Source organism: Apteryx mantelli, chromosome 9 (assembly GCF_036417845.1).
Source record: "Apteryx mantelli isolate bAptMan1 chromosome 9, bAptMan1.hap1, whole genome shotgun sequence".
Taxonomy (NCBI): Eukaryota; Metazoa; Chordata; class Aves; order Apterygiformes; family Apterygidae; genus Apteryx; species Apteryx mantelli.
In genome coordinates this window covers 11949168-11966036 of record NC_089986.1, presented here as the reverse complement: position 1 = coordinate 11966036, position 16869 = coordinate 11949168, and the positions used below count along the sequence as shown (strand labels likewise).

At 39.7% G+C, this 16869-nt stretch overlaps 1 protein-coding gene across 1 annotated transcript; it reads right to left on the bottom strand.

Moving 5' to 3' along the window:
• Positions 1 to 1174: 1174 nt before the first annotated feature.
• Positions 1175 to 16216, bottom strand: LOC106483796 (cytochrome P450 2J4-like). The gene is made up of 9 exons (XM_013941812.1): positions 16046 to 16216; positions 14554 to 14716; positions 12145 to 12294; positions 10041 to 10201; positions 7489 to 7665; positions 5500 to 5641; positions 2916 to 3103; positions 2073 to 2214; positions 1175 to 1362 (listed from the first exon to the last, which is right to left on the bottom strand). The coding sequence occupies exons 1-9, from the start codon at positions 16214 to 16216 to the stop codon at positions 1184 to 1186; spliced, it is 1473 nt and encodes a 490-aa protein (XP_013797266.1). The 3' UTR covers positions 1175 to 1183.
• Between the last annotated feature and the right edge of the window lie 653 nt (positions 16217 to 16869).

Below are 16869 nucleotides of genomic sequence, written 5' to 3'. Positions count from 1 at the left end.
TAGTGATGACTGATTTAACAGATGATGGTCTGGTTAGCTGTCGTATCCTCTCTCACCAAGACAGGAATATTAATGAAGTATCCTTCATTACTCACTTGTGTTCACTTGCGTTTTATAATTCTTTTCCAGACAATATAAATAAATTTGTACTTGCTGTGGGAACCAATTTTTTCCTTTTCTGCTATTATAGACTTTTTCATTGCATTTGACCAGTACTTTGTGTACGTGACAAGCCTTTGTAGCTTCAGCTATACCACTTAACTTCAGAGGCAATTGCAAGACCTCTCTAGTGTTTTCCATGTATATTTTTCAATATTTAGTCAACTCTCTAATTCTAGCAGGCTCCTCAATCCAAATTGTTCCATGAAGGATTTTCTTGCACCTGCAGTAGCAACTGCCCAGTGCTGATCCTGACAGGAGTCAATCCTGGGGTAAACACTTGATCTGTTAGAAAGGGCTTTTTAAAAATTAACTTGGCAGTATTTTAAAACATTAGGAGTATCTTCCCTAAAAGAAATCTTCTGTCAGTATCTTCACCCCATAAGAGAGTTTCAGCCTGCATCCTTTCTCAGTCCTACTCTCACCAAATATCCTCTGGCAAATTTAAAGATGCCTTATAAATATTTTGCTGGTTCAAATCTTGTAATTCACAGTGAACTGTAAATCAACCATAAATAAGGCCATTTGACAATTTTTCCTTCATATCTTTTATTAGTGACCATCAACAAAAAATTGATTGAAATGTTATGAGTTATGACAGTAATATATAGAGGAAGAATTTTGCAGATATGTTTTTCCAAACTCTGTTGCTTTTGACAATAGGATCACTCAGAGCTAATGAATTCATTTTTGAAGTCTGCCAGCCAATTTTATCAACATCTGCTCACCAGATGGTTCTAACTCTGCCAGGCCAGCCAGCAAGCACATGGTGCCTTCGCAGCTAAGAGGAATGTTGTGCTGCAGACCAAAAGAACAATTACAAGAAAAAAAGAGATCATCTTCAAGAGTAGGTAATAAGGTCTGAACAAAATCATCTGATGTAGACAAAGGTGACTTTTGGAGTAGTCCTGGGATAGACAGAAATTAATATCTGAGCCAGAAAAAAAAAGCTTTATGGATTCAAGACGGATGTTTATGAAAGCAAATAGGATTGCTTAATAGGTGGTCTGTGACATCCTGCAGCCTAGCGTGGAATAGCACAAACCCTGTATGGGTGGGGCTGCAACGTACCCCCCAAAATGGGCTCTGTGTTGATCTTTGTCACTCCCTCAGGGAGCTGGAAGGTGAATGCCCGCAGCAGGTTGGCAAAGAAAATGAAGAGCTCAGTCCTTGCTAGATGCTCCCCCAAACATACACGGTGCCCTGCAGAAGGGAGAAGGGGAAGATGGTGAGCACCCAGGAATTTTCTATTTGCACAGATCACCCTGACCTCAAAAGGAATCTTATTCATTCTCACCACAAAACAAAGGTACTTTTGCTGAGTCTGGAATTTCTTTTGGACTTAATGCAATCAATGACATACAACTTCCTGTAATTCTACCTTTAAAAACCCTATCTACCACTATAGATAAATGTGCCCCTTCTGCTCTGAGTTTCACTTCAATTACCTCAAAAATCTCATCTTTATCTGATTGAGAACTTTAAAGCGATTCATTCAATCATGTAAATGAAGGATAAGGACATGTTCTTCCTGAGAGATGCCATGCTCCAGTTTCATATGCATGAAGCATCAGCACAGCTGCTTTCAAATGCTTTCCAAATGTATGCCTAGGATTGAAACATATGCCCAAAATCAATAACTGTAATCATTAGCAGAGAATTTCCTTCCAAAAATAGGACAAGTTAGATGTATACATTATTCAGTATGTCTCTGTTTTTTCATGCTATTATTTGCTCGGAAGAACAGGTGTTTACAGTTGGACTGGGAAATATTGCTGAAAATTATTGTGTTGATTTTATCACTGTTTTCCACAAAGGAGGTTTAAAATAAACAACCAATAGGTTTTTAATAGACATCTTAATTCCACAGTCCCAATGCAAACCATTAACATTTGTGCTGTTAGTCCATTTACCTACTGAGAATGGTAAAAAGGCTTCTTGGCTCACAAAGTCTCCATCCTTATCCAAGAAATGACCAGGGTTGAACTGTCGAGGTGTTTCCCACTGCTCTGGATCATACAAAGAAGAAGCAATATTTGGAAAAACAATGCTGCCCTGAAAGAAAAAAAAAACACTCACTTAGTTCTGGTTGTCAATCTTCCTCCAGCAGCCAGAAAGCAAAAGGTGATACCAGTGTTAGTCCCTGTTCGCTTTCAGTATTTGGTGTTGTATGACAATACCAGTAGAAAGTGAGGAATTGTGAGGAGCATGAAGTCTTTTTAATTCAAAATGTCAGTCCAAGCCTGACAGTGGAAGTGGCCATGTCAACAGAAACTAACAACATGACTCTAACCCACTTTCACTTCTAACATTAGAAGCTTCTGCGATTTAGTCTCTTCAACGAAAGCCAGTTGAAAACCTTCATGCTTGTCCCTAGACAAATCTTCTACAGGCTTCCTGGAGACAGAAATCCAATCAGAAATCTTTCCCATGCCCTATTAGTGCAAAATCAATCACAGGATCCTACAGTATCAGTCTCTAAGGTTTTGTCCTCATTGGTTTGTAGAAACACTTACTAAAATCGCCTCTTCCAGAAAGTGGCATCTTTCACTATTGATAACCCTCTCCCAAGAGCTGTGTCACCCATCTCAGCTTGGCAGATGGTTTCTTGTCCTCCTTCCCATTCAGCCTCTGACCCAGAGGTGTCCAACCCCTGGTGAGGGGACAAACCCAGACCGGCACAAATATATTTGAATCTGCACCTCGCTTTACTAATGCAGGAAAGGTCTGTAATGACTGAGAAACTGTTTCTGTACCTTTTTGAGGGGAAAGCCCAGCAATGTTGTGTTCCTCACACACACTCTAGGCATGCCAACTGAGATAATGTTGCTGAAGCGCTGGACTTCATGAACCACAGCATTTGTATAGGGCAGTCTTCTTCGATCCTCATAGCAGATTAACTGGGAAGGACCTAAAACAGCATCCAGCTCCTTCTGCACTTTCTCTGTGGAAAAGTATTCACCATTTCAGATGGAAAAATAGATCAAATATTTTCAGTAGCGTCATTTTCATAGATATTTTCCCTTTGGAACTACTAGGACAGTAGCAAAATTACTGTCAAAATATAAATAACTTTTATAAAGAAAACAAAGGCAGGGTGGTGCTCCAACGGCTTAAGCACATGGGAGCTCTACTTCTGAGTCTGAAATTATTTGCTTGTAATTTAAGGCTAGACACCTGTTGCTTAAAATAGTAAGCATCTTTAAGCATTGCCCTGTTAATGCTTAAATGCAACAGTCAACTCATTTATCTTTGTATTTTCTTTAGGAAGGCTGCCTTTGGACACCTAGAGCCATCTGCCTCATAATTATGTGGAATTTAAGCCAGATGAATCTGGGCCTTAAAAACCTAATTCCTATTAAAAAGAAATGGATCTTATGCAGGATATCTGTTAAGTGAAGTGATGCCAACTAGAACAATGCCCAAATCCCTTTTTAAAAAAAATGGATCTGATTCTTGGTGCCTGCCTTTTGATCAAGAATAGGATAATTTAAATTACTTACAGCACAGAGGCGTTGGAAGCATTAACTGAAATATAAAAATTGTTTTGTAAACTTCAAGACATGCAGCACACACACAATAAAAATGCCTTAGATTTTCTAACAAATGATATAATCTTTTTCCAAGTTAGAGGCCCTTTAAAGAAATACTAAGATGCAGCAAAGCCTTCCATTGCTCATTCTGCACTGATCCGGGTTTGTGCTCATTCACATGAAGCCTGGTTAGTGACTGCTAGCTGTCCTTCACAAAACCAGGTTAAGCTAGGCCCTAACAACAGAGATTTAAGTACTTTATAGAATTCAAAATACATGTCCAGAAAAGTTTTTAGGTAAAATAAATTTTGTTCTTTGAACAGCTAGCTTGTAAATCAAACACACAACTACTTGGGGATCCAGTATAGTTAGCAGTGATCAGTCACTGCAAAAGTGTAAATACACATCTCTGTTCCAGTTGTGTCAGAGAGACAGCCCAATTCAGTGACCAGGCGACAGATTTAAATAAACAGTAGGCAAAACTTTTCAATATGGTACATAATGGAATGGTGCAACATTGTCACTGGGTGTCACACAGGCAAAAGTATAAAATGGATTCAATAAGAGAGAAATCAATGGAGGACAGATCTACTGGTGGCTATTCATAATGAGAGTCTGGATGCAGTGTATGACTCAACAAGCTAGGGATGGATCATTCCGCACACACCCTGCTTTCCCAAGTATGTGCAGGGTATTACAAATAAAGCTATGCAGATGAGTCAGCACTTTCATAACCTTAATTACAATAGGTGTTAATAAATATGCAATAACACACGACTAAGTAGACCTTCTTGTTTGACAGCTACCTGTTGAGCAATTTTTCGCTTATCTTCATCTCCTTCCTCCAGTTACAATCCTGTTCTCCCCTGGGTATTTGCACATATTCTGCTATCTAAAAACAGGATTTCTGTTACCCTGTACAAGAGATAATTCTCCCTTTGATTTTTATTTAGTGTTTTAAGAAAGTGACTGATGTTTATTTAAAAACTAGACTTAAAAATAATCTACTTAAATAGACATAGACATGACCGATAAGCCATTAAATTTTCCTCCCAAATAGAACCCTTTCTGTTGCAATAAACTCGAATACATCACAGAGTAACTAACTGATTAAATAGGAACCCTGATACCTTGGGCTCATAAATAGACTGATGGTCAAAAATAAGAAGCTGCCAATCGACCTTTAGTTGATCATCTTTATTTCTTCTCTGAGCTACAGAGCAGAAAGAAGGGAAGACTCCCTGTAGCTTCCATCACTGGTATTCAGCCAATACAAAGCTGAATTGAAGCAAATTTCCAAAGAGTGACAGCCCTGTCATCGCACCTCAGTTTCTGGTTGTAGTTGATTATTTTCAGCCATCAGTTGTGTTTATTGCTATCTAAGACCGAATGAAGCTCAGTTTCTTCAGGTACCATCACCAGCATTACATGGGTGAACCCTCTAGCTTCCCAAACACTAACTCCAGTCCTCTGACTCCATCAACTATCCTACCACAGTCCTCGTTTCCCCAAACAAAGGCCTCAACCCTTATGCGCTCAATCAGCCCCAGCCCCCGATACATATCCCTACTCCCAGCAGTAACACTTTCTGGGAATTGCCTTATGCCTGTGCCCACTGCCAGAACTTGTATACAGAGAATTTGAAGCTACTGATGTTGTCCAGCACAGATCCACCAGTACAAAAAGGTCTATGTGCCCCTAACCATATACCAGAGTCTAGAAATAACCTCTGATCCATGAAAATGTTATGACTGGGCTGCTCAGTTGCAACAGAGACACTTGTGATATGCTTACCACTTCCTCTCACCTTGAATGTCTGGATTTGCCACCATATACAGCAGTCCCCAGTTCAAAGTAGTACTACTTGTCTCTGATCCACCCAAGAAAAGGTCATTTATAGAATTAACCATATTGTCATCATCATATGTAGACCTGGCTTCATCACTGGACTGCAAGTGATAAGAAGCAGAGGTTTAAACATAAAAGTTAAGACAACCTGAATAAGAGTGAATGTGATTTTATCACTGGTTTCAAAATGCAGTGTGTTCTGCCTATAGCACAAAACAGAGACACTGATAAAAAATACCAAAAACTAAAGATGATTATCAATAAAAAAAAAAGCTACCATTTCACAGATGGACAAGGTATGCTTACTCTACTTTTAATAATGAAGCTAAATCACATGTTCTCCACAGAAGAGAACCGTTGGCTTAATTGTGAAAATAGCAGTACATTTGGAATGTTTCATAAATAAGTGTTCCTCTGAAGATGCGCACCAGCATGTCATTCTTCACTCCTCAAGTCATATTTCCATCACTTAGCTGTTCTGCTAAGCAATACAGTGAACAGATAATGAACACTGAGCTGTGGTAATAGTTTTTAACCCGTGATCTTCAGATTCCTGATCCACTACAAGGCCATGGTGACTCACATACAACTGGTCTGGGGAACAATATTGTTATTACGATGTTTTAGTTAAAAGTGTGAGGGTATGTACGTATATGCCGAAACTATGAAAAAATCTTTTTAAGTTTTTGGGGAATCCATTGTCTAAATTTAGGGAGGTTATGCTCAGGGCTCTTGAACTTTTCTTTTGCCAGTGGAGCAATTGTAAAGTGAGAAGGACAATGTTTTTTCCTATTGTAATATCATCTAACCTTTTTATGCAGCCCTTGCATATCTACTACAGACAGTTCATTTTTTTTAATAAACTAACTTGGATAATTTCCACCCAGCAGAGTCCCAGAAGAGCTAGCTGAAACAATTTCTGGTCAACTGATGTTCATGTTTCATAAATAGCAGTTAGAGATTTCAGAAGCAGTTAAAGACTTCAGAAGATCACAAGTGTTAATCCTGAGCCATTATCAAAAACTTTAAAGGAAGAGGTTCCAAGGAACTAGAAGGCAGTTAGGCTAATATCCACTCTGGGTGAAATAACACAGCATCAGATATGGGAATCAATTAATAAAGAATTACTAGGTAGGAATACAAGTTAATGCTATTTATCGTGATACAGAAAACTGATCTTGCCAAAGAGACCTGATTTGATTCTTTGAGAGAATTACCAACTTGGACAATAATGACAATTTTACACTGGCAACATACTTAGAGTTCCGCATGGTATTTGCCTTTTTTCCTCACAAAGCAATACTGCAATAAAAAATCGAGTACTACAAAACAGTGATAAGACACATGTTAAAGGACTTGAGAGCTGGTTATCTGACAGCAATGGCTAATAGAAGTTCTTCTATGGATGCATGTCTGTGTAGCGGGACTGAGCACAGCAGCAGAGCCAGCTCAAGGGAGTAGACAAGGCAGGCAGCAGTCCAGGAGAGCAGAACTATTTTGGCTGTGCCAGAAGCTGGCTGGGTGCTTCTTACAGCCCGACAGCCTGCACTGCCCTCTATTGCTGTGATCAACACATGATCACTGTGCAGGGGACACCTGCTCTCCCAGCAGGGAAGCACTGCCATTCCGGAGCAGCAATCACTACCCCCCGCTCAGTGGCAGCAAGAATAGATACCCTCACCCTGGAGATCTCCTCTGGCTCTCTGAGCCAGTCTTGCCTTTTAACTCCCAGTCTTCCCCCTTCTCCTTCTTCTTCCCAGCACCAAGCAAAATAGGAGAAGGAGCATGGCCTGCTGCAGAGGAGAAGAGGAGAAGGGAAGGGTGAATTAGTGAAGACAGAAGAAGGACTGAGAGAAGACTGTGATAGAAGGGGCCAGACTAGATGATTTAATGGTCCATTTAACCTTATACCCCAATGAACATATGATCAGGCAGAACAAACACTTACTTTTTCAATATGAGCCAGGTAAAAGTCAATGAAATCTTGCGGTTCATCTGGTATCCCTCTCTCCTTATGCCTTCTGATCTCCCTCCTCGCAAAAGAGCTGAGGACATCATAGCTGGACAACGCCTTCTTATGAGGACCAGGGAGATGGCGTATCAGCCAGGGGAAAATTTCGTACAGCTGTGAGAGTGACATACAAGAGGTACTGTGAAATCTCTATCACTAGAGAAAGCATTTTAGATCTAATAGAAAGAGAAGTTAATATTCATGTTAGCATGTGTTTTGGCATGATGTAGTAAAATATTCTGACAGAGTATACTCATGTTTTGAAGCCTGTGAAATAGCACAGTATGTAATATTTAGATGTATGGCGGTAAAATTCAGTTATGCAGACTGTCAGCTCATTCACAACTCAAATTAGAATGATTAACAGGACTGTATTCCTTGCATTTAACAAGTGAGCTCCTGCCCTCCAGTGGAGAATACTAGGAAAAGGAGAAGAAAGGCCACTATAAACTATCTTCACCAGGAAGTGTGAAGGCAATTGATACATTCCACAAAGAGGGCTGACTACCAGAGGCTGATATACAAACTCGGCAATTCCCCAAAGCAGTCTCTACCAACCCAGCTCTCAAAAGTCCTTAATAAAACTTGAAACATCTACTGCCCACCTGAAATCCAGAAATGCTGAGAGACAGCTACCTGACTTTTTTAAGTGCTGTCTTCCAGAAAAGAAGGGATTAGCTGACACAACTAGATGTGTCAACAAATTGTCAAGAAATTTCCTCACCATCTCCCCCTTCTTCTGCCACTAATGAAATAATTAAATAAAACCTATCTGAAGACAAAGCCTTGAAAAACCCTAGTAACTTCCTTCCAACCTGATTTGTCCCCACTGACTGTTCTCTCTCTGATGTCCCGTTCCTTATTCTCTCTACATCTTTTGTACTCTTTTAATTATACCCCCAAAAGCACCATATTAGGTGTTCACTGGAGGCTGGCTGAATTAGATACACTATACTTCTGTCTTTCTGGAAAATCAGTTCTTCTCTTCAGACAACCAATTATCAATTAATTATCACCTTATCACCGAAGGGTAGTAATCCTTGGTAAATTCATATTACATTTCATATGATTTTTGTTTAGATCCATCTCTGATATTTTTCTTTCCTTCAAAATGTGTTCAGAAGCATTAAAAACAACTGTGGTCTGACTAATTACAAATGGTTGCCTGAATTACGTGCATTCCTACTCTTAAATACATGCCTTTTCTGCCTACTCTGGCATCCTAACTGTAAGTGGAATTTAGTTGCCAAGGTTCAAGGGGGGAACTGAGACCATACACCTTCCTGGCTACCAGTCCTGCCAAAACTCCACTTCCATTTCTGGAGGGGCCCAGTCCACGGGGTTCTCTCATTCAGTGCCCAACAGCATGGAATCCAGTTATAACCCGGGGACGTGGACACAGCGAGGCCCACCTTTTGGATAATACTGAGAAACACCCTTGCATCTAGGGAGTGGTAAAATTGCCCCCCTCATTCTGAGATGGTTTGAATCCACTGCTCTCATTTCACAGAACATCATCTTATTCAGTTGACTAGAACAAAGCTAGGATGGGAAGGAGAGAGGGAAAGGAGGTACATACTCCATCCCAAAAGCAGGTCTCATCTGCCACCACCACACACAACTTCTAGGTCCAAAGAGAGCAAAAGGGAACCTGATGTTAACTCAGTGAACAGAATGCACCCTGGAAAGTGGGGGGATCTCTGCATTTCAGGGATTGCTATGCATTTTGCATTAAGAAGTTGCCAAATAAGATGTGTGAACAACATTAGAAGCTAGGGCCAAAACCAGGACTCCCAGGCAACTATTCAAGCCATTACACTGCTGTGCAAAGCGAGCCTCTTCTGTTGTCAGATCCTTGACTCTCAGAAAAGCACTGGTTATTTCTAATGTCAAGGCTACAGAGATATTTGCTGGACTTAGCATCTCCTATCTGTTGTTGCCTGCCTTGAGGCTGCTCCTCACACAGGGAGGAGTAGAATTTCTTTGAGGAGTCTTCAAGTCTCCATTTACTATAAAGAATTAGAGATAGGTAGGCACAGGCACAACACTTATGTACTTGAACCAATCTCCTCTCTGATGATTGTGTATGAAAACTAGTATCTAAACTTGGCACTGTGAATCACACTTTTAGACCTAATGCTTGGGGTTTAAGAAACATGATGCCCAAGGCAGGCATCTGTTGCAGACGGGTTGAGCAACTGAGTAACAAACATGACCCAGAAGCAGTCCATAAGCTTGTGCCTTGCTGCAAAGATTTAGGAGTAAACCACCTTATCATTGTGCTGAAATGCAGGACAACGAACACTAATGACCAAGGTTGCTAGGCAGGCACATTACCAGCACACTTTGAGATAGTGCAGTGCTCAGTAAAGCTGTATGGGACACGACTCACCAATTCTAAAACTGTTTTGCCTAACAGCCACTTCTTGAATCTGCATTTCTCACTTTCTATCCTATTCAGAAAAAAAGACTACAGGTTATTTACTTACATGATGAACAAAGCTGCCTCCAAATTTGAATATACACTCTGTGGCTTTAATCAGCTCATGAAAGGTTTCATCCTCACTGGAGAAGCGATGGCCAAAAACGACAGCACAAATTACATTTGAGACGGAATGAAAGAGAGGGAAAGAAGGATCCAAAGGTTTCTCTGCAACCATAATAATAAACAGTCACTCTTAAAGTATCCTATGCTGCTTTAGTGAAATGACACGATATTACAGGTTACCCAAAATGCTTTCAATATATATAAAGCATTGCATTTCACAGAGATGAAACAATCTTCTTAGAAAACTGTAGTGTCAAACAGATTCTTCAAAGCAATGGTGCCATCCTATAACCCCAGTAATGAGTGGCACCCTAAAGAAACACCAGATACGTAAAATACATTCTATTTTGATAGAGCACATTTAGAGGTAAGAAAAAAATAATTCTATGCAAAATTGCCATCTGGAAAATTCAAAATTGATCTTAAGCCATTTTGAATAAAGTTGCCTCTTGTCTCATGGCTCTCCCTTCAGATTCATGACTGAAAACACTGTGGTTGAAGGGAATCTGAAGGGAAAGCCATGAGACAAGAGGCAATTTTATTCAGCAAGAACATACATACATGCAAGGCTACTACATTTTGTCTGATGTTGCTAGAGATGGGAGTAGAACCTCCAGTAAGAGAAAATGTCACAAGTTACTTTCAACTAATTGTGTCAACAATATAATAACTAGCTTTAAAGCAATTACTTGAAACACTAATCCCAAGAAAACTATTTATGACTCCAAAATAAAATAACCATGTTTACAACTGTATTTATGTATGCACTGATACAACTGTCCAACACTCAAGGCACAATTCTGTTTACCAACTTATTGTTCTAGGCTGCAGGAGATTTTTTTCCTGCACATGTGGTCACATTTCCTTCTCTCCAAGTTCTTAAGACATGGGATTGGATTGGATTGGATTTAATCACTTTTAACTGACATAATGCTAGCCACAGCATGTCCTGATTTACTGTGCCTTTGCATAATGGTCAACATTGGATAATCTAACTCAATTACCCCTAACTGGGTTGACTAGAGTAAAATGCTGCAACGAAGACAAGACTCTAGTCGTTGCTTTATGGAACCCATGCAAATGGTGTTACAAGATTTAATTCATCAGCCCTGATAATATATCCATGTCTTCATGCACCAGCACCTTATATGAGCCAGAAATGTGTCTTGCGGCAAAGGCGGCCAACAGCATCCTGGGCTGCGTTAGGGAAGAGCGTTGTCAGCAGGTCAGGGGAGGTGATCCTTCCCCTCTACTCAGCACTAGTGAGGCACATCTGGAGTGCTGGGTCCAGTTCTGCTCCCCAAGAGCAGAAAGACATGGACATATTGGAGCGAGTCCAGCAAAGGGCCACAAAGATACTTAAGGGACTGGAACATCTGACATACAAGAGAGGCTGAGAGAGCTGAGATTGTTTAGCCTGGAGAAAAGAAGAGGCTCAGGGGGACCTTATCAATGTGTATAAATACCTGACGGGAGGGTGTAAAGAAGACAGAGCCAGACTCTTCTCAGTGGTATCCAATGAGAGGACAAGAGGCAATGGGCACAATTTGAAACACAAGAAATTCCATTTAAACTTAAGAAGAAACTTTTTCACTGTAGGGGCAATTGAATTCTGGAACCGGTTGCCCAGAGAGGTTGTGGAGTTTCCATCCCTGGAGATTTTTGAAACCTGACTGGACTTGGCCCTGAGCAGAGTGTTCAGGTTGACCCTGCTTTGACTGTGGGGTTTGACTAGACAATCTCCACAGGTCCTTTCCAACTTTAACCATTCTGTGATTCTATGACATAAATAATCAGCTCCAGTTTTGCTTCCCAATTTCAATAGTTTTATAAAAAACTTTGAGCAAAAATAGACTCCCACTGGGTTTGAAAACACAAGATGGGGCTCGCTGCATTTTCAGTCCATTCATAAAGACCCTGTAAGACCCTGTATACTCTGTTATGGAACAGAAGCTGCCCCTGATTTCAGAGCAGGACAGAGAAGTTCATACACTAAAGACATCAGACTAATGATAGAAAAGCATCTATGTTTAGCACAGAGTTACCTTTCATACTTGCAAAAAATTCTACCAGGTAGTGGGCCTCTTCTTGAACTCGATGCTCAAGGCCTCTCTTCCCCAGACCCAAGTTGCGTAGAGTCCTCAGTGCAAACCTTCTCTGCTGCTTCCAGGTGTGACCAGTTGCCAACATAATCCCTGAGGGCATTCAGTAAAGAGCTCTTTATTATGCTAATACTTATTATAGAGAGAGACTATGTTAAAAGATTCAATAAAGTACACATTACAACAAAACTATTGCATTGCCTATGAACACAAAGACACAGAGGAACAGAAACAGCTGTGGCAGGTGCTGCAAGTGTAGGGGGTAGGGTGGAAAGGGACAAACTGAACTATGTAAAAAGAAGACTAGCAGGACTAAGCAAGATCTAGGACAACCACTTATCCCAAGAAGTTCAAGAGTTGCTTCTCTAGATGCTCTCTGAAATGCTCACCTCATGCTCTCTTCTACACTTGGAGCACACCTGACCAGGATAATGAATTCTGCAAAGGGAGGAAGGGGAAAGAGTTCTCCTGACTGTTCATAGGGTAGAAAAGTTTGGTGCTTGGGCTTTATAACAGATATCTTCATGGGGAAAAACATCATATATTAGTGGGATCTTTAACATAATGTAAGAAACAATGGCTGAAACAAAACAAATTCAAATTAGAAATATTTAAGGAATTAGATTTCCTTAAATAAAGCTGAGGTCCCAAATAAAATAAAAGTTGTTTCATAATGTATGTGTTCATATCTTTTACTTCATAATTTTTTACTTTTTAACTTAATTTGTTATAGAACATTCTTTTAATGTATGCATTTAATGTGCTTTAAAAATTCTGTTTTACTCAGATGTAAAAGCTTTCAAACGTCAGGGTTCGATAGAACCAGACCTCTCTCCCTTCAGCACCACCAGACACTACCTTAGGTTGAGGTTGTATCGCAAGATAGGGCAGAGTACCATATGGGAAACAGATCCTTGGATCCACCGCCAAATTTCAAGTCATGCTGGGCAATACCATCCAAGACCAGGTCCCATCTCCACATAAACCATCAACAAGGAGTAAAATGAAGCTGTGAAGTGACTGTGAAGGACCAAGGGATGCCCATGAATAATGAAGTTCAATACATACAAGTCCACAGAGAGGGACTGCCTGTGCTGGGGAGAGAAGCCTAGGCTGGATGGATCTCTATCCTCAATTACATAGTTATGGCAATTTGTAAGCTTCACATGCCGTGATAGCAATAATGTGCAAAATTTTTGTATATCTACTTTTTCATTTCCTGAATGGTTTTCAATAATATAGCTAGCTAAGGCACTCCCTCACCCCAAGGAACATTCCCATTCCTAAATATCAAAGGATTGCTGCAAGTGGAGATATACAAGCCTGTCAGGAAATGTTGTGCAAGACTCTCATAATTGCAATTATTTGTAAACTGTAATGTAGGTGTTACAATTACTTCAAGTACCATCACAAGCAAACTCATATCCTGACATATATGCTTATTATAAGCTTTTGGGGGCCAAAAGAGGAAAAATTCAGACCAGTGAGGTGGCTGTGATCTTCATGAATAACAGGAAACAGTGAAAGAAGTTAGAAGACCCAGAATTGAGTTCTCCAGCCATTGGTCTTGATCAAGGTAGAAGTTATCAGAAAAACATTTTTCTCTATTGTATTGCCATACCAAGTACAACTGCAGAAATCACATGGTGAACAAAGCAGCCAGGGAGCCTTCATCACCAGCTGTAACATGCTGTTAGGGGTACATGCAAATCTTTGAGCATGATATTTGGTAGTCTGAAAACAGTCCCTCTGCTCAGCAAATTCAGACTAGTCTATCAATCAGCCAGGTTAACTACAGTCCTGATAAACTATCTGAGATAACGTAGGAAAGAAGAGAATCAGGAGCTTGGGAATTTCCAGTATGAGTGGGGAGTATGAAACCTGCAGAAAGGTTGAAGCAGAAGTGTACCAAACTTCAAGATGCAACTTGTGAGAGTAAGAAATTTTCCTAATGAAGGGAAAAGAATAGGAAGAAGTTCCCACCACCAAGCTCACTCTTTAGTTGAAATTGTAGTGGTAGGAGTGAGTCCAGGACAAGAAAGAGTTGTTTCCTGCTCTTCCTCCACTTCTCTGTAGCACAAGCTACCATTGCCTCATACCATCACTTCTGAGTCTGCTCCAGTGAATACTTCACACAAAACATTATGGATCTTTTTTCTTTTATTGGTCTTTTCCTCCTGTTACTGTCCAAAGGCTATTTCACTGCTCCCTACTTTGCAGTTCACCTAGCAGTCATTTCTCATAGGCAAATCCTGCCATTATAGTATTTTTAAAAGTGCTTATAAGCTACAGAAGAGTTGTAAATTGCCAAGATAAAGTTTCTGTGCAATATTTTTGGCAGGAAAATCTCACCTTTTCCTTTGGCCATTGCTCTGAAGAAAGGAGACACTAGCCTCCCAGAAACATCTTCAGGGTGCATAGTCATACCATCCTTAACTGCTTGAAATCCATTCAGTATGATCACTGGGGCCCATCCAAACCATAAGGTGAACACATTGCCATGAATTTTTGCCAGCTATAGATGGGAGAGAAGCCAGAAAAGCACAGATGAAATCCTACATGCCTCAAACAAACAGAGGATGAACCTGTTTCTACACTGATTACGGGACCAGCCCAACCTTGGAATGATGTTCCCCATCTTTTTCATAAGATTACAATTATCTGTGAGAATGTTGAATGTCTTTGCCTGTGTTCACTGTTGGAACAACTTTGTATTCCAGCTTTGCGCACAGACACAAATCTTTGCCAACAAACATTAGGTAGCTTTTATTACTGTATATAAGCCAAGACTCAGTTCATAACAACTCCTTTGTTTCTGCTTCCAGACCCCTCTCCACTTTGTGTGATCCAGTATATCTTCTATGCCAAAGACATGCCCCTGAATTTGTTTCAAGAAAGTTTCCATCATTTGTACTGCTGGAGTGACACAAAAGGAAGACAGAAAATCAGAGAAATGACCAAATAGCACCTCCTTCACAAAACCTGTTAGTTATTTAACTTCTAAATGCTTTGCCTTCCTCAGTATTAGCACATTTTCTAAAATACTGTACATCATAACTAAATTGTAAAGACTGGACCAGTCACATTTCCCTCCCCCGCCCCGCCACACACACATACACACATTGCATATTTAAAAAATGGAACTTAAATAAGATCGTTTTGTTTCACAGTGCAGCTTTTCCTTTCTATCCCAATCTGGGGTACGGTCTCAACAACTGGTGTGCCTTGTCCGAATGGCAATGACAGAAGTGACTGTGAAGTTATCTATTGAGAATTATGAAAGCAGTGTGATGGCCAACAGAATCAGATAGAGATGGCCTTGTAAGCAGAAATACTTCTCAAGTAACAAAAGATTTGTGGGTTTTTTTAATTCTGTCGATACAACAAGCATATCTTAAGTATCTGTTTACTGATCAAGTGAGAAAACGCCAGTGCTCTGAAAGCTAAAAATCCATGCTGTGAAAGTTTTTCTTTAAAATTATATTTATTTTTCCTCTCTGCAAATCAGATACATTATTCCTAAAGATATTTAATCCTAATGAATATTACGTTTTACATGAATTTGTAAAATTCAGTGTTAAAAGTTGATGTGTTTAAGTATCAGATTGATTCTTCCACATTCAGTACTTTCAATACAAGTTTCCTTAGCCTGGAAAACTACCTTATGCTGCAAATAATTTCTCTTATTTTGTCATCCAGATCAGCAGTTCCAAAACAAACTGAGTGCAGTTTCACAGTGGCCAGGTAACAGTTATTGGGAGAGGATGTTTTCACACAGCAAACAATGTGAGAAATGGGAAATTACAAGACTGTTAACCAGTTAGGAGTATCTGAAAATAAATACCTTCATGAGGACATCACGATTAAATTGAAAGTTCAGCTGTAGCAAGGTTCCAAGAATTGGGAGAGGGATTGGTCCAGGAGGAAGTCGTCTCCGTGCTCGTTGCAATTTAAAAAACTGCATAATCAGAAGAAATACAGCCAAAGCTAAAAGAACTTGACTTATTGTCAACATTTTAACTGCTGCTTTTACCAGTTTGTCTGTATTGAAAATACTCTGTTGAAACTATTAAGGCTGGTTGCTTAACCAGTTTTTGCATGAGAGTTTAAACTTCATGTAACTATTTATTCCCCACCCCCCTCCCTCCCTCTTCATTATCAACCACTCCTTTTCCATTCTACTCATTACATTTTCATGTTGAAGCGTATTTAATAAATGTATACCCTTCTCCTTCTCACTCAGATTATATTTATCAAATATGGATCACAGAATTTGTAGGACTGGAATCTTAATAAAGTATAGTCCAGATTTTCCAGGCAATATAGGTACACATAACGACATGCAAATTTTCTAGCTAGTTTTCTAAAACAATTGTAGATATGTGTGCTCCTACAAATTCTTCATGAATGCTTTTAGAAAAGTGATAGCTATATCTACAAATTATGCCTGCCATTGTAAGTGGATATTAAATCTTGGACTTTTTAAAATGTTTGGTATATATATTGCATATATATTTATATCCAGTAGAGCCACTGATCAAAGGTAATGGCAAGTGTGATAAAAGTTAAAAGCCCACATTCATCATAAAATAGATATGAGTGTCTAATGCTCAATACACAATGCAAAAGTTGTTAAGCTTTCAAATTTAACTCAAAACATAAGTATAT